General features: G+C 40.6%; 1 protein-coding gene across 1 annotated transcript in view; it reads right to left on the bottom strand.

Moving 5' to 3' along the window:
• The window catches only part of SLC45A4 (solute carrier family 45, member 4), a gene marked incomplete at its 3' end in the record, with an annotated part of 31,933 nt that extends 19,317 nt beyond the window's left edge, over positions 1 to 12,616 (bottom strand). The window contains exon 1 of the mRNA XM_010150523.1: positions 12,021 to 12,616. Within this exon, the coding sequence (XP_010148825.1) occupies positions 12,021 to 12,264 (244 nt within the window). The remainder of the gene's footprint in view (positions 1 to 12,020) is intronic.
• Between the last annotated feature and the right edge of the window lie 6,015 nt (positions 12,617 to 18,631).

Here is an 18,631-nt window from a genome sequence, read left to right on the forward strand (position 1 = left end):
ATAACGTACAAGATTGATGTTGGCAATCCTTTCACATCTGAAGGAGGGCAAGTTGTACCAAACCCCTCCCCTGAAGGTTACAGCTTAAAAACATTTGAAAACTTAAACGCATTTCCCACGTCAATGGGTTAGGAATCCACAATGCAGAAAAATAACCTCCCCTTCCTTTATCTCTGTAACCTCTCACACACACTAACTGCTGCGATGGAGTCCCTGGCACGAGATTTATGGCCTCAGAGAAGGAGGGAGCACTCGTTAAGACTACTCCTTAATTAAATTACAGAGAAAGAGCCACCCTCAGCTTTTTAACTGATTCTCATTCCATCTCCAAATATCCTGGAAGCTCCCCCATGCAATTCTTCGGCGTCTCCACTGTACAGGCTGTCTGTCTCTGGGGGGACCCAGCAAATCCCCAGGGAAGGGGTGTCAACACTGCTGCTCACCACAGATCGCCCTCCGAGATGCTAGCCAGTCCAGGTCTGTAAACCGTGTTTCCTGCGTACTGCTATTCATTAAATCACAGAAGAAAAGATGTTAAACTCTATTTGAATTTCAGACAGATGACCAGGTTTCCTTCTGCTCTCACTGAAAGTCAGTATGAAGTAAGCATCATTCGATTTATCTTGCAAAGGCATTCTATATCTCTTAGTGAAAAAAAAAACCCCAAACAAATCCTTCAAATAAGCAGCTTTTCTAAAAAGGCAGATATAGCGCAGAACCGCTACAGAGGTGATAAACTGACAGCGAGCTCTAGCAACCAGAAACCTATTTTTGTAAAGTTTTATGGAATAATGACTCAAGGGGAGAAAGAAGGAGCAGAGCACAGTGCGTCTGTTCTTCATTTCTGCTGCAGCTCGGAACAAAACACCAGCTCAGACATTTCTGAGGCTGCAGCCGCGTCCCATCGTTACATAAATTGTCTAATTTGCATCAGAGCATGATAAACAATCATTTTTAAGTCACCTGATGTAGCCCATGGAAGGCAGCAGGTATGTCTGTAATGACACTTCCTTGCCAGAAAATGTTTGGCTTGGTAAAACGCTACGCCTGACTTTCCAAATCAGGCATGTAGAACACTGTGAATGCTGTGACAGTATCCACCACAACCAACGCACCCTAGTAAACAATCATTTATCTGAATACCTGAGACGTTCTGTTGGGTTTAGATTCGTGAAGATTTCTTCTAGAGTGTCAAAATGTAATACTAATTTCAGAATATGTGATTTAATTTTCCTGCTACCTACATGACCTCTGAAGTGTGTGAACTCTACCTCAGCCTCTGAAGAAACGCTTTAACGTCCACTATGGCCGATATATAACATTTCTAGGAGTTATTAAACACTTGCAGATGAAGAGCTCATTTAAAGCCAGAAGGATATTTTTGGAATTTGCAAATTATCCTGGGAGGCCTCCATTCAGATAGACTGAATTATTGAAAGACCATTGTTTACAAGGCAGCACAACTGATAAAAGGAGGAAATTCGTGGTTTTAAACAGTTTATACATGAGAACACATAGAAAATGATACAGCTCAAGTATCTCAAGCTCTCACTTGAGCCAGAGAGAACATAAACTGGGATCCAGAGGAAGACAGAAATTCAAGGTTAGAATGTTCTCAGCAGAAGCTATCCAAAATTTATCAGCATATTAGAAGAGATTGCACTGCCTCATGGTGTGATGCTTGCCAAAGACAACACTGATACTGAGGACAGAACCAGGCCAGCATAGAGACTTATCCTTTCAACTCACTGTTCTCCGCATCAGCACTTCTGTGGGGAAAAGGAGTGTTAAGGAAAGTGGGGAAGGGTGTTAAGGCTTCTTGAACAGAGTGTGGAAGTGGTTTCTGGAGACTGCCTGTTACAGTGATGTCTGTGTTTTGACATTACATGGCCCCAGTTCTGACTTTCAGATGCTTCAGTTACTATTTGCAGGAAGTTTGCTTCTCTAAAATGCTTTTTACTCAGTCAAGTGATCTGGAGGTAGATGATGAAGTTGTGATTTCCACATTCATCTGCTCTACCTTGGGCATTTAAGCTCATCTGACTTTTGTCCAAAGTCTCCCTCCAGCTGCTATGCAAAACTTTAGTGGGGTCACTGCAGGAGTGTCCAAGTGGTTCCCGCTGCCCCGTTACCTGTGTCTATGCCAAACATCAGGTCTGTGATCATGCAGCACTCCTCACAGTCTGGAGACCTTATTGCAGCCTTCCAGTACCTGAAGGGGCTACAAGGAAGCTGGGGGGGACTTTTTACAAGGGCCTGTAGTGACAGGACAAGGGGTAATGGGTTTAAATTAGAAGTGGGGAGGTTTAGATTAGATATCAGGAAGTAGGTCTTCCCAGAGAGGGTGTCGAGGCACTGGAACAGGTTGCCCAGAGAAGCTGTGGATGCCCCATCCCTGGAAGTGTTCAAGGCCAGGCTGGATGAGGCTTGGAGCAACCTGGTCTAGTGGAAGGTGTCCCTGCCCATGGCAAGGGGGTGGGAACTAGATGATCTTTAAGGTCCCTTCCAACCCAAACCATCCTATGATTCTATAAGATGGCATCTACCTCTGCTGTAGAGCAGTATAACGCAGTGCTCACCAATCCCTACGTGTAACAGAAAACTCAGACTCAAATCCTCCCGCTTACCCAATCCCAAGAAGGTATTTGCATCCTTTACTTTTCAGAACACCACATGGACACAGGGCATTTCAAGGTTTGAACAACTTCATAAAGCATCTACTTTCCAAAGGGATTCAATATAGATAGGGACAGCTGAGACAGATCCTACAGTGACACAAAGTTATTTATAAGACCTGCTTTCATGAACTTCATGCTATTTTACACAAAGTGGAACAGTTTCCAAAGACAGAGACTGGATGGGAGAAATCTCATTTGCTAGACATCCTCCCCAGCTGTGGGAACATGGATTACATGCTTTTCTCCACATCAGGAGTGACAATGAATGAAGGACTTGAAACTCTTCTGAGTTTCAGAGCACAAGCAGAACCACCTACCAGGTCTAGCAGCATTTGCTAAATCTTTAGTGCTCTTGCCAGCTACTACCTGCCCATCCCTGCCTGCAGCTATAAGTACCCTCCCCTTCGCTACCTACTCATCTTACTCTTCTTTGCAGAGTTTAGGCTTTCAGGTCATTCTGACTGTGGGCAAGTTATGCGTGCTCGTCTGATGAAACCTTTTTGAATACAATTTATTTCTGTAAAAAAACAGGTCATGTTCAGTTTATATGCTCTGCATCTACAACAATGAAAAAAATCCACCACAAGACTCCAACTGAAGATCACCAAAAGTTAATACAGTACATTGCAGGGTTTATTTTTGGGAAAATCTGCATCTGTGCTGCTTTGTAGTCAAGACTTCAGAGAGAAGAATATGTTTATGGAGTGACATGAGTTATTGGGGATTTATCTAAACCAATGTAAATAAAGTCTAAGACTTGACTGTTCCCTGTTTAGTTAAATGGGGTTGTATTAAATTTTATCATCAAACTGAATCAGCATCTCAAAACTTTTCCAATAACTTCTTGCAAAATAGCCTGCAGGAAGCGTATCTGAGACCTTCCCAACCGATGGTTAAAAGGGGATGATTAAAATGGAGTCCCAGAGGGTGCATCACAACAGAAGGACTGTTGCAACAAGCACACAGGAGACTCAGAGGAGAACAGAGCTTAAGGGGCTGCAGTTTTGACAATCCTCTTGAAGCAAGCTTTATTAAAGCATTACGTGATCTGGCAACAGCCTCTTGACATCCTTTTCATTTCAAAAGTGGCCTTAATTTTATTTCCTTGAAAAGTAAGACTCCTGTTCCTTAAGTTCTCAGCCATTCCCTTTTCATAACCTGTTTCACAATCCACGTTCAATAGAAAACTATCGATTTGAGCCTTGGCATTGCAACTTTCCAAAAGCTGGGTGCCCGAATCACGGTTCTGCATCTGCGAGTCTCTGCCACCGGACTGAAGAGCTAAAAGGGTTCTTTTTACAGTAAAGAACAGACAATTGACTGCTGGAAAATCACTCTCATGGCAATTACTTTGTAAAAAATGAGCATCGTGTTTCATCTGTTATCGCTCTGACAAAGGTACCTCTCGGTCATAGCTGAGGGTCCAACTCAAATTCTGACCAGCACACTGAAAGTCAGGCAGCCATCGTGCACGCACATGCATTCACAGCTTCACCTGGCACCCTGCTCTCCTAGAGGGTGTTTAGACAGAAGGATAAAAAGATGTGGGCTTTGTAAATTTGGCTGAGAGTGTATGTGGGTGGAAAGCAGATTAAGAGGAAGGGTTTAGGCTAGGAAAGAAGTTGCGTCAAGGCACATGTTTAAACCCACTCAATTCGAGCATATTTTCAGGAGGCCAAAGTCTGCTCTGACTTCTCCCATCCTCTCCCCACAGGAAATCTTAGTAAGGGAGCACTAGAAATACAGAGATCCTGCACTTGAGTCCTACACGTGCCCCTTTCTACTCCAGAGCTGCCCTTGAAAGCATAAGAAAACCTATAGGCTTGTCTTGGCTATCGCAACAAGGTGGGTCCAGTGTGTGTGGAAGGGAAGAATTTCAAGACAATTCAGTGACCTAGTGTAAAAGTAAAAAGCACATTTACAATAGATTGAAAATTTAAAAGCAATTGGCTGATATGCAAATTAAAAACAACCAAAATATCTGCTTATAATTTAATATAGTCCCATAACCAGTTCGATATTAGCCTGTAGCACTGTTATTAGCTGGTCCTGACTGCTGCCACTTTACTAGATCTCCTTGGGGCAGAAGAGAACAAGAGATTAGGGGAAGAAGGGGAACACAGATGTCAAAGTACTCTTAAGTCATTCCAAAAAGTCTAGCTTCTCTTCAACCTTGGCTACTCAAGATAAAATGAGGCACGATGTTGGACAGGAAGGATTTACTGGAAGAAAGAAGCATCTACATAAGGGTAGAGATGCCCATTTCATTTGTAGGGTGTGATTATTTTTTGGAGGCCTCAAGCTCTTCCCACAGATCAGACTAAAATGTCTATCACTGCAGGGAAAAAAAAAAAAGAATGGGTTGAAAATCAGAGGTGATGAAATTAAAAATTGCTTTTAAACCTCCATCCCTATATAAGAACGGACAGCCTGCATTTTTATACAGTTTTCTTTGTCCTGTAGCATGGCTTTTTCTATCGTTCCACAGTTTTCAGACCTGGCAGTGTTTCCTGCGTGTCACATACGGTCATTTGCACTAACCTCAGACCACAAACTCTCATAACTTCTGAGGAGTCGAAGAGATGTTCTTACACACGTTTTACTGCAAAACACTCTTTACGATAGGAAAAAAATTATTAACATTATCACAGTACACAACTAAAAGATCAAGGGCTTTTGTTAAAGATCTGGAATAGGAGAAAACAGTACAAGAGCAAAACATCACCAGAGCAAGTATGAGACTTATTTTAGAAGCTGCTTCTTCAGCAGACCTTATTCAGCCAAAAAAAAAGGGGGGGGAAGAAAAAGTTACCTACTGCTAAGTAATAGGAAGCATGTTTCATGCTATGGGAGAAGCATTCCTTCTCACTCAACTTCCCTTTCCTATCAAGGCCATTCATCCAAAGTCAGCCTGTACAATCCCAAAGCCAGCACGAAATCTCATGCTACCCCAACTGAAAATCTGCCACGTGTTATCAGCTGTGGCTCTGAAGGCCAGATTCAGTGTTACTTGAAGAAAAATAGAACACTGATATAAAAAACCAGTTATTGCACAACTGCCAGACCACATGGCATTTGCCTTGATATGAAAATAAAGAACATGCTCCTACTGCCCCCAGGATTAAAATTCTTGTAGAGTTGCAATGCACCTTGCTTTTAAAGGTGCCTTAAATATATCCTTAACTAAACCTTCCACTAAGGACTACATGTGGTCGAAAACTGCTATTTTATTTAAGAGGACAGCAACAAATTATATGAAAGCCTTACTGACTCGCTTGTTGTTTAAAAAGTACAGTAAAATTACTCTTGCACAACCCCTTAGTGGGCATAAAATTAGTCAATAAGTAAAAAACGATGGGTGGGGAGGTTTTATAGGGCAATTAGCATGTGCCTCAGGCACAGTATTTGCAGTTTTGTACATTCCACCACTCGAGATCTGAATATACACTTCACATGATCTTAAAGACTAACTTCAAAGCTAAGAAGCCTGAAAAATTTAAGTGATCATTATTCTGGGTTTTCTGGATCCACTGTAAAATCAATTCTTGTCCTTAGGTCAGCCGTGTTGCAGTCTGCTCTTGCGACAGGTCAGCTCTGAAGACATTCATTGTTCCAAGCAGGAATTCAGGTCCTGCATCTAATGGAGCTATGCCTGGGAGCCCAGATGCTCCTGGATTGTACATGAATTTAACTCAAAGAACAGGTTACAGCAACTCAGTTTCTTCATGGCAAGACATGGTAAGTAAGGTTAACAGCTTCGAGAGCAGCATTGCAAATACATATAACCTTAACATAGATGTAACCTCTGGCAGAGATGAGGAATAAACTCAATTACTTGAGCCTAAATAAAGAGAGTGCTGCTTTATGTTTAAGAGCTTCCTCCCTCTGTGAGAGTTTTTCCAGCCTGTCAGCCTTTTTTTCACTTGAATTATAGGCAGCCTCTAAAAGCTCATCCAGTCCTTTTGTTCCCTTCTCCCCCACCAGATCTTTACAGTTTTTAGATTTCTTTTGATCTCAGGCTTATCCTTAGGAAGACTATCCCCTTCCATATTGAATTGAGTCAGCAACTGATACCTTAATTCCTTTGAAGAAACATACCTAAAAGCTAAATTATCTGTAACATTTCATGCCTGGTTTCTGAATGTGTCTCCATAAGCTCCTCTTTACCTACACGCATTCTTCTCAGACAGGTATCAACCCTAAATTTCAATGGGAAGACTGACTGCTTCATACTAAAAGTCCACACTATAGCACTATATCTCTTCAGGAGAATGACTTCCCAGCTACCACTCAGATTTCTCAGAATCAGCAGTTTGAATTATTGCTTAACACACTTTTTTCCATACTGGCAATTTCACATGAAACAGATTTCAAGACCCCTTAAGCATGTTCTTCTAAACTTTGGGCTGGAATAATTCTGATTGTTAGATAAAGCATTTAGTCATATCTGAGAAAAAATTAACCAAGAAACACCAGCCCAAGGCCCCTAAAAGCTTTTCCACATGCACGAGACACATAGGAAACAGATCTCCTAGAGACATGACTGACTACAATATTTTGCTGATTTGAAAGCATATAATGAGGGAAATAATTTTCTTATCAAACAAAAATAATGTATGGTATTCTGCTCTGCTTAACTCAGCCTCTCTTTATGGAAACCTATTAATTAGCATCGAAATACGGTTTCCAGAAATGGTATTGCTTGATGTTATCGCCTAAAAAGAACACCATGCTCAGGGTTAAGCTTAAAATGGCCAACTTCAATTTTTAATTCCAGACTAGCTAATGTTTACTACAAGAGCCCATTAACTCTCACAGCAAAACAAAGTGATGCCATTACAGATAGGACCTCGGATCTGAAATGCATAAAAATCAAGGCTATTCCTGTACCACATGGGAGAAATTCCCTAAATTTAAGTAACATTGTAAAGGTAAGCAGCACATGTAAACTGCTCATATTTTTCTTTATGTAAATGTAGAGTTTCTTTTTAAAGGCACTGGTGTAATATATTTAATTTATGCAGGGGAATGAAGAACAGTTCTGGTGCTGACAGTCACTTCTGTGCCTATTAACTATTCATAAAACACTCAACAGCATTGGAAAGACCCTTTGAAGCAACAGTAAAGGCTTGGGAAAGCTTTTATCATATTAAATATATAACAAGAAAATTCATGTTTACAGCCACCACCACTCATTAGTCAGACAGCAAGTTTTTCATGCTGAAAGCAGCAGCCACCCTAAGTCACAGAATACAGATTTTTCTTCTGCAATCCTAATAAAACAAGCACATGGATCCCACTTTTTAAAAGATACAAAATGGATTTACTGGTTACATTACCACACAAAATTGTGCTTGAATTACAACTGAAATAATCTGAAATGACCAAATTATGTTAATAACGGTTTAAACTTTTTTTTAACAGGAGCCATGTATTGTGATTTCACTGAACATGTTTCTTCAAAAAGCCACCAGTTTCTCTAGGTTTACACCACACCAGTCATTAGGTTCTCCTGACTTTTTATTCACTCAAAATCCCTTGCGAAATAGTCTATAAAATTTATCCAATGTATCCATGAACTTTTATGAACTGGAAGTAGATTTAGAGATTTAATCCTTGGAAGCCAAGTTTGATGATGGAAGAAAACACACTTTCATTTATAAACAATAGCACAGATTTTAATTCCCTCTCCCGGATAAGCAGCATTAAGTACCAGATGTTTCAGAAGAGAAAGGTCTCATCCTGCTCCTGTGGAGTTTATAGTTTGTAGCTGAAATGCAACAGGGGAAGCATCAGTAGTGTTAAAGAACATACTCGACAGGAACAAGAAATCACTGTTTCTCAAAAATCTTGGATTGATGAATAAGTAAACCTAGAGTGCTGAAGGTGCCGACAGTTGATTTTCTAGTAAAGTTTTAATACTGGTGGGGAGGAAATGCTGACTGAATGGGTCTCTAAAAAAAGTTAATGAAGATTTCTAGAGATCAGAACTTGTGAAAGTGCCAACTGGTATAATTTCATCCAGATCCAGTCTGCTACTTCTCATTTTTGGCACATTTTCGTATCCTCCGAAAGTTAGCTGCTTCCTTTTGAATGCTTGAGCTGCAGATAGCAAGAAATCAAAGAGCAAGTTAGAATAAAAAAAAGGTATAATATGTATTTGGCCTGTTCTTGTTGCTAAGCTACTAAAGCCCCGCTATGACTGCAAGGCTGTTTGAGCTTTGTAGCTGCATTTCTGACAAGGCCATGGAACATCAATATAGGCAGAGCAATAAAGAAAGATTAATGCCACAAATCAGAACTTATTTTGGTAGGGGTACAGCAACTGGGGCACTTCAAGGCCTTTCCAATTCAGTATCTATCGATCCAAGCAGCTCTGCCTACTGCCTTTACTTCTTTTGTTAAGAACTCAAAACTTCAGGAAATGAAGAAATTGAACCACTGTTGAATTGGAAAGGGACTATCCAAAGGACTATCTCCTTCAGTTGCAGAAACCTCATTGCTTACAGAACAAGTAGGAGAGGTCATTGATCTGCCAAATCCTAAGTATACCTTTGATCCAGGGTACACAACAGCTAGGAAAGTCAGATACCTGCAAGCAGAAAGTGTGCAATACCACACTAACATTGCCTAAGGTTTTAATGGTGGTATCAGATAAGAATCTCAGATTATTTCAGTGACCAAAGTTTTCTCTGAGATATAGAGCACAAGCATACACCGTAAAGCTTAATCGTTTATGTTCAACATACATCTGTAAGGAAGAGTTTTTGCATACCCAAAAGACTTGTGGTTCTTCGGTTTATTATAAGCAAAGTGAGTTGGTTGAGTCATCACACTTCCCCAGGTGCCACTTCTCAAAAAGAGTTTCTCAAGCCAATTTAATCTCACAGAAAACAACTGAATGTCCCTTTTACCAAAATAAGAAGCAAAGGGAGTATTACAGCAGTTCAACAGCTATACGCAACCCCCTCCAGTGAGGAATAAATATAGCTCATGTTGAGGCAGACAGATGTTGAGGTTGATAAAGGTAAACAGAACTGTGTAAGAGGCAATTACTAAACAGGCTAGATAAGTCACCCGTGAATAACTTAACCCTTCAGTGAATCCAGCGTTGTTTATTCTCCTGCTGAGGGAACATGAGCCAGAGCACGAAAGATTTCAATTATCACAGAATCATAGAATGGTTTGGGTGGGAAGGGACCTTAAAGATCATTAGTTCCAACCCCCCTGCCATGGGCAGGGACACCTTCCACTAGACCAGGTTGCTCCAAGACTCATCCAGCCTGGCCTTGAACACTTCCAGGGATGGGGCATCCACAGCTTCTCTGGGCAACCTGTTCCAGTGCTTCACCACCCTCTCTGTGAAGAACTTCCTGATATCTAATCTAAACCTCCCCACTTTCAATTTAAACCCGTTACCCCTTGCCCTGTCACTACAGGCTCTTGTAAAAAGTCCCCCCCAGCTTCCTTGTAGCCCCTTCAGCTACTGGAAGGCTGCAATAAGGTCTCCCCGGAGCCTTCTCTTCTCCAGGCTGAAAGTGCCCAATTTAGTTCCCCAAGTGCTAACATTTGGAACGAGCTACCTCCCGTTCTTATCTATGCCACTTGGAACATCACCACTGCAGACTCACAGCCTTTTGCCAGCTTTTCTAGAAGTGAGAGCTCTTCCTCCCTTCCCCCAAATCCCAATGTTATTTTGATCACTGGGGTTAGGGAAGGAAGGGAAGAGATGTTTCTTGATTATCTGGAGGAAACAGATCTGCTAGAAGAGCTCACAGAAGAAATGTAAACTAATAGTCAGTAATTAAGAGAATGGTTTATTTATACTGTGTGACCTTGCTCCATGGCAAGGTAAAGTCAGCTTAGCCAGCCATACATTTAAAACATCCAAGTGCCAGCACAAACAAGAAAGTGAACAAAGAAGTACAGGGCACTTACAAAACTGGGGGTCTTCTCCAGGCAAAGCAGGATGCAAGTATTCTGCATTCATGGCAGACAGTAACTGAACCAATGCTGCTAGTACAAAAACTTAAGTCTCTAAACATCAACTTACCCAAGAGACAAAACCTCAAAACAAGTTACAACATTATAAACATTCCCAGATGAAATTACATGTGTTTTACTCAGCAAGTCAGGTTGATCTTAAAGCTCCTCTTTGGGGAACACTCAATCTATTTTAACTGTGTCACGATCAGATCCAAAAAGGACATCTGATGAGCTCTAAAAATTAAAACTTTCAGGAAAACTTGGAGGCATAACCCATCAGCATCTCTCATGGTATTAACTGCACTGATCATTGACCCTCTGCTGAGTCAAAATAAACCAGACTAACAGATTAATATGAAAACACATTAACTGCAGGAAGACTGCACAGAAGAATTTGTACACTGCATTCTCACAAGTTCAATCTTTTACGCCCTTTTCTCACATCAAATATAAAACCACAGATGTTTCTTTTGAGATGCTAACCTTGACATTTTTAAACAATGTTGTAAATAGTATTCGATGAACATTATTTTAGAGAGTTGGTGGAGTGCTTCTGTTTGGCCGGAACTGAGCATGCTGCAAGGTACAACTGCAAGTATAAGCCAAACCAAACGCCAGCAAACGTATATTATATATGTGCACACACATCACTGATTTATTCACTCATGGAAGCACACTCAGCCCACTACTTCCATTCACTTCCATGTAATACTTTCTGATATCTGAGAGAGAACATTACTTTTTGGATTTGATAAAGATAATACTAGATACTGTTAATACTGTAAGCAGTTTATTAGAAACCTAATTACAGTACTCACCATGGAATTTAACACTGTACTGCTAATACCTATTACCCACCATTATTATCTATAGCTATTTGTATCAAGGGTTATTCATATATATCCATGTGTTATAAACAGATTAATCACATAAGCCAAGGCTCACCAGTGATTTGAAATAAATGCAGTATTTCACAAGTAGCTGGAAAAAAAACAAATTACCTGTTTGTTGTAAAGTACTGTAACCTAAAGCATTTCTCCCTAAAAGAAAAAACCAGCTTAACTGCAATCCTTTATAGTCTAGTGTTGTTTGTAGTGTCCAGGACCTTTCAAAAAGGAATTCAGGCTTAAATCAGGCTAAAATTTTTAGAGGGAAGCAATATTAGACAGAACATAATGCATACAGAAATCCTCCCCACTTAAACATGGTCACACAATTGCATCTGCCAATAACAAAAACGACAAAATCTTTTTTACCTTGTGCGTTTTCAGTTGGCAGACCCAACTTCCCTCTTCCTCTGACTTTCAGTGACAAAAGACATGTAAGTTTTGATTAACAGAAATGAGAATTACTTACCAATTTGTAACAATACGGGCGTTACCAAAGCTGTCTCCATGGCATAGCAAAACTCCCTGCCAAACATTACGGCACCATGCATCACCCACAGGCGTATTGGTATCCGGTCTATGGATCCTTCGCTAATGGTCTCCTCCCTGCTTTCGTTCTCCTTGTTTTCTGGTTTCTGAAGCTGTGCCACAGGTAGATCTTGAACTTGCATAGATTCCGAGTCAGCATTCTGGGGAGCCATTTTCATTACCATAAAAAATATATATATATTTGTTATATCTATATAAATAATACTACCATAACTCCACGAACAAGTTAGGGTGTCTTCTCTTTCAGCTTCGCCTCCTCTGGCAAGTAATGCTTATATTCCTCTTGTACAAACAGGTATCTTGCAATTTCTTGTATAGATTTGAGACATTAAGAACGAAAAGCTATTTGGTAGAAATTTCAACATATGGCTTGCTGGTTTACTGTGAGTTAGAGTTAAAAATCCATAATTGCCATTCAGTTAATACCAGTTTCATAATTATTATTGAAGAAGTGCTGAAGTTGTTACTCTTGCTACAGAGAGGTGGAAAGGCAACACAAAGAGGTGCTCCACTGTTAATCCCCATCGAGTGGCTGATTAATCTGCAACAAAAAGCAAGCATTTAAAAATTTCAATAGCATTTTTCAGGATAGATATTGTGTCCCCCCCCTCCAACCATATACCCTATTTCCTGCTTAATGCTTTCCATTGTCCTTGCCTAGCGTAGGGTCTTTTATTCCACATTCCCTCCCACCTGTGGACTTTCCATTGAAATGTAGTTACTCCTCATACTTAAAGGATGCTTAACTACTCCTAAGTTCCTCCAGCTTGTGGTCCTACACATAGCCACAGAAGAAGATATCAGTATTTGTCTGAGATCCTCAGAACATTGAGCACAAGACTGAAATTCTGGGAAATTTAATGCAGATTCCATTTCAGAAAGAGCGTAGGATATTCCAGTACTATGCCAGGAAGATGATTCATCAATTGCCATTTATTCACTGGCCACAGACATCTCCGTTTAGACTTCTGGAAGCTGCCATCTGCAGTAACCATCACACCATCTTATAAAGAAGATATTCCTCAAACATGAGCAAAAACAAGCCACTAGGAATATAACTTTGAGGATCGATATTTAAATATTTAAACTTATAACTAAGATATATACAGCATTTTCATCCATCTTCACTTCCTGCACACATGACCAGAGCATCTTATGCCCACATCCTGAGGCTTCTAGAATCCATGAGAGTAGAATAGTACAGCATCTTCCACCATACATTAAAATGATTAATATATATTCAAACCAGCTAAGACAAGCTTCTCCTGTATTTCATCTCCTCCTCCTTTGTGCCACACAGTCTAAGCAAACCTACATGCTGTTCCACACGTCAATCCAAGCGTTTAAGCACTCAGGAGAGGGAAGAAGTATTTTACAAACAGCCATATTACATAGCATTTGTACTAGAAGGATGCACATTCACATCTATGCCCACAGTGTGGCTGAACTCACACCCCAGGACAAAATTCCTTGGGGGCACAGTGCCACGAGATGCCGCCTTTGGCAAGAGGGCTGGCCTAGGAAGTCCCCATGCAGCAGTTCACTGCCCCTTCAGTTGTGGCAACAAAAACTCTTTGTGGGCAAGACCATTAACCAGATCATTAAGCGGTGAATCTAAAAATGCGCCTTAAGAAAAAAGATGACATGTTTGGGGTTTACAGCACATCACAACAACATCTCTGTTTCAGTTTGACCAGACACGATGTTCTGCGGAAGTGCAGCATGGGCATGTCTTGTGCACTCCCTCCTGCTGTACCCTCCCCTTCAAGGGGTACCCTCAGCACATTTATTGCATGTATTTTGTTCTCCCCGCCAAAAGCACCTTCTTTGGTCTCTGTTTTTTCTCCTCCCAGCCCTTCAAGATTCCTGGAGTTCTCAGATTTGGTCACCTCAGTAACAACTTAATGCTATAATTTGCTTTACAGGTAGTCAAACCTTCAAATCGCATAAGAGAGGTTAAAATAACTTACAGAATACAAGTGCTACAAGCCAAATTTGCAGTTCCAAGTTTTAATCTATGAGCATTAAGTAGCTCAGAACAAAAAGGACTCAGGAAAGCCTTTCTCCACCCACTCAGAATTAACTGGAGGAGTGAGATGCACTGCCTAGGGGTACTGAATTATGGCACAGGCAGCTACTTATTCAAGTTCTTCATAAGCACTCTGTTTCTATAAAGGTTTTTCTTTCTAGCAGTCAGGGTTAGGATTTGCTAAGCTCCTGCATGCAGCAGAGTTCATGTGCCTCCTTCTGACAGTGCTGAACTCGCCACAGGAAGGGATGTGGTTCTCTTACCTTGCTTTAGAGCCTGAAGTTTCAACTCAAACCTTGAAGGGCTATTAGTTTGTCATAAATATGAGGTTAGGTACTGTGTGTATTAAAAGAAAAAAAAACAACCCCACACATCTACGTTTCTGGTGAGTAAAACCTACAAAATACAAGCTCCAGAGTAGGAGCAATTATTTTAATTACAGAGTAGTGATAAAATGTTTAATTGTTGGCACACTCGGGCAAAACTGCATTCAGTAGAATTAAACAGTCTACATATCAGCTCTTATTACCCAGAAATCACTCAGAACACGTGTGTTGTATTACAGACTAAAGGTCATAGATAACACTCCTGTCCAAGATGGCTTTAAAGTCCAGCTTTTTCTTATGCTTAATTTCCCCTCCTGTCACTGTCTATGAAGGATTTAACTCCATTTCCCTAAACACCCCATACAATACGCAGTTACGGGGTAGCAGAACGAGGCACGGAAAGGCAGGCAGTTCATCACACCAGAATGCTTTATGATGCACTGGGGCAGCCTGCAAACCAAGCAGGATGACACCCGGCTGGGAGCATTTGCCACTGGAAAGGATAAAGAGGCAGGACAAAAGAAGGTATCTGGGATTCAGCCCATTTGAGCGAGACTCTTAAGGGATGACTGAAAAAGTTATTCTTGAAGTAGATGATGGTAGAGAGCAATCAGATAATTTAAGAGACAGGATAATGGATGATAGATGGAGGTAGACTTTGAAGCTGTAATTGACACAGATAAGAACAGTGTATTTTAAACATGCCAGAAAAAGCAGTTACAGTATTCAAGTGCAATAGCAAGAAGCACAATGGACAGGTTTTATCTAAAGGAACAGAGAATTACTCTTCCATTATTCCAATTTTGCCGTAAGCATAACGCTAGTCTTCCTGCAGCACTTTCATCCGACTCCAAGCGCACGTCTCACACGAGCCAGAGTAACAACAGCCTCTCAGAAAGGTCTTCCAGCTTTTTCCTCAGTCCTGCTAGGTTGTGTTCATACTCATGTTAGACCGATCCAGACTACTTTTTCCAAGTTCATTTTGAATTTGGCAAGTTTGAATAGTGGCATTCTTCCTTATGGAAAAGGGAGACAAATTCATTTACCCAGTGGAAGTAAATATTCCAGAAGCAAAGAACTCCAAAGTAAATGGCATCTAAGGAGGTTCTGGATTAAAATACCAAAAAGGGCATACTCCCATGCCTGCATCTAGCGCAATTTTTCTTTTTTCCATGTTTGTTGGCTAGTAACACCAAACTTTAATTGTAATTTTTTTTTTTAACCATAGTACTGAAAATGCATGGTAATTTCCAATACAGTCTCTTTACTCATGTGGAGTCCCTAAGGAACAGAACACCTTTATTAGCATCACTTTTTAATAAGTGATGAATTAGGCTTCATTTTACCTGTCATTCAACCAGACTAGGCACTAAGAGAGCCAGCATCCCTTCCTCAAACAGATGTTTACAGGCATGGTGGCAAAAGGTTTCAGAAAGACAGCTTCCTTTCCATCTGCACCTATCCAGCCATGGAGCAGCTAATCCAAGCAATTTAAAAATGAAAACTGGCACACGAGACAGCACGTATCTCAGGAAGCTGAGACTATGTCCCCTATTCTGCCATGTGCCCTTCACTATACTTTCCGTAACATTGTAAAAGGCATTTTCATGACTGACAAAGAACAAGGAAGTGGAACATAGAATTTCAACCATGGAAAGGGGTTCATGTGGGCATTGTACAGAGGTTGGGTTTGAAGAGACACTCAGATACAGAAATACTCCCGATCTCGCAAAGTGTACACAGGAGGAGGGGACTGATTACACTAGCTCTTCTTCAACCTAATTGCACGTTTTACTTTGAGCTTTGCCCACATTGCGATGACAAAACCTATAAAATGGTAGTTAATATTTCAACAAAAAGGCAAGGAATATATTCTGAAAACTAACCTGTAAGTGAAATTTTATAAAAGCTGCTCAAATCACTTGTAATCTTATCTGTTAGACTTTTACTCTCTATCACATAAGTTGTAACATGACCATGCAGCACAAACCAACACGTTACAGGCTTGACAAGGCTGTATCAACAATCCTGTGCCTCAAATAGGTAGCATTCACAGACAAAACCTGTGAATCACTGAAGAACCAAAGGAAAAATTCTGCCTTTCTTTATAGTTTTCCAAAGAAAAGTTAGACTTACATGTCGTATCTGTGGTCCCACAAAATTCGGTGGGTTTCTTTTCCCTAGCAAGCATTAAGATGCTGGAGATGTACAAAAAGTTTACGCTAGACAATTAGGCAACACAACATCTCAGGCAAATTACTTCTATCACACTTCTCCCCGTGTCTTATAAGTTTAGATGCTGACAAGCAGTGGTTTTGCATTTGTGACACCATCATCTGGAGGTCAAAAGATTAGTAGTATACCCATCAATCCCAAAATAAATGCCCAAATCTTTCAAGACTTAACTATTTTTAATGCCTGTTTCCAGATAACTCTTGCTTACAAGGAACAGGAATGTACTGTTCAACAAGCAACTAGATTTTCTGAACCAGTGCCAAAGCATATGACTTTAATTAAACTATGGAGTATGCAGCAAGTTTCAGGTAATCACAGGCATACTTTATTAAGCAGTGATAAAGCCTGGCAAGTAGATACAGTTAAATGGGCTCAACTGGATAACACAAGAAAATTTCAACTCTTCAGGAGGGCTTTCTTCCTCTCAAGCCATTAGGCAATCCTTAAGGCACTTACTGGTATAAGAAGCAATTCATTTCAACAGCGTAGGTGTGCACTAGTTACAAAATCCTAAATCCTGAAGGGAAAAATAAGCATGGCCTAAGAAACTGGAATGAACAAACTGAAAAGGATGGAAACAGTTCTGTCCAAACACCACTGAGTATCTATGAGAACAAGGAGGGGATTGAGCAGAAGCAAACTACTCCCTTCTCTCATCTTGGTCCTTAACATTTGTTGCATTAACTTCCAGTAACTCATCTAGCCATCTCTTGTCTTCAAGTTCTGCTCTTTCCATTACCATTACTTTCTTTCACATGCAAGTATATAGACTGATTGGTCTCTTCAAACCACAGAGAACAGCTGCACTGGGTTTTGCTCCACAGGAACTGTTTCCCAGCAATGTGCCAAATACTCTAGCTCAAAGATTCTATGGTTAAAATACTTCTACCTTCTTCACGTTGAAAGGAAGGATGAAGAGACACCTTGAGCCACCACTGACTACAAAAACATTTTTTATTTTTTACCACTAACTGCATAAGGGAAAATAGCTGAGAACTGATTCTCACAGAATTTAACGAGGCTTTAATGAGTCTGGTTACAGTTGTCACTGGATCACTAATAGATCCTAGTGTGACATTCTGTATGACACGTTGAGAAAATCATAACAAATAAACAAGGTAGGTATACTTCTACTTCATGAAATATTCCAGTGTTTGTCTGGAAATAGGAACTCCAAGACCCTAGAAGCTGCCAGTCTAAGAGGACAAGATTTTTTTCCTTACCCTCCCCTTCAGTTCTTCCATGAGTACATCCCACAGACATACATGCTAGTAACCATATATTTCACCTGTGAATCATACTAGGCTGGCAAGCCTTTAATTGCCCAGTCGTTCCATTTATTTGTCAAATACTTAACTTTTCTGCTAAGCTGATCTATGCTAAGGTTTTCAAGCAGTCTGGCTACCTCTTTAAAAGTAATCTAGACTGACTTAAGTATAGCTTTAATATTAGCACTGGAAACAAAAGGTATTCTGAGTTTATCTGGCTTTTCCTCAGGCTAAATAAATGTTTGGCTGAACACTTCTACCCCCATGTTGCAGACAAATATCACTTATTATTCCTTCTGCGATTAAAAGCAAACTGGACACTGAGTTCTGCTTCAGCATCTGACTGGCCTGCAAAACGATACATCGTTTGGACTTGTGCCTTTTCAAAAGTAAAATGGCATTTGTCCAAGGATAATTACTAATGTTTTCAGTTCAAATCCGCTGGTGCTCCATCACGCCAACAGAGCAAACAGCACATTGCTGTGAAAGAGCAGCTCTGAAAGGCAAGGCTGACCTTCATCCCTCTGCAAGCGCCGCTACCCCGCATCACAAAAACTTGTCAACTCTCAAAGTGCATGAAAATTCCGTAAGGTGCCATCCAACCGATTTCGTACAGACAACCCCCAGGATTTTGTTCTACAGACCTGCCATAGGGACAGCAGCTTCCACTACA

Source organism: Eurypyga helias, unplaced genomic scaffold, assembly GCF_000690775.1.
Source record: "Eurypyga helias isolate BGI_N326 unplaced genomic scaffold, ASM69077v1 scaffold9284, whole genome shotgun sequence".
NCBI classification, from domain to species: domain Eukaryota; kingdom Metazoa; phylum Chordata; class Aves; order Eurypygiformes; family Eurypygidae; genus Eurypyga; species Eurypyga helias.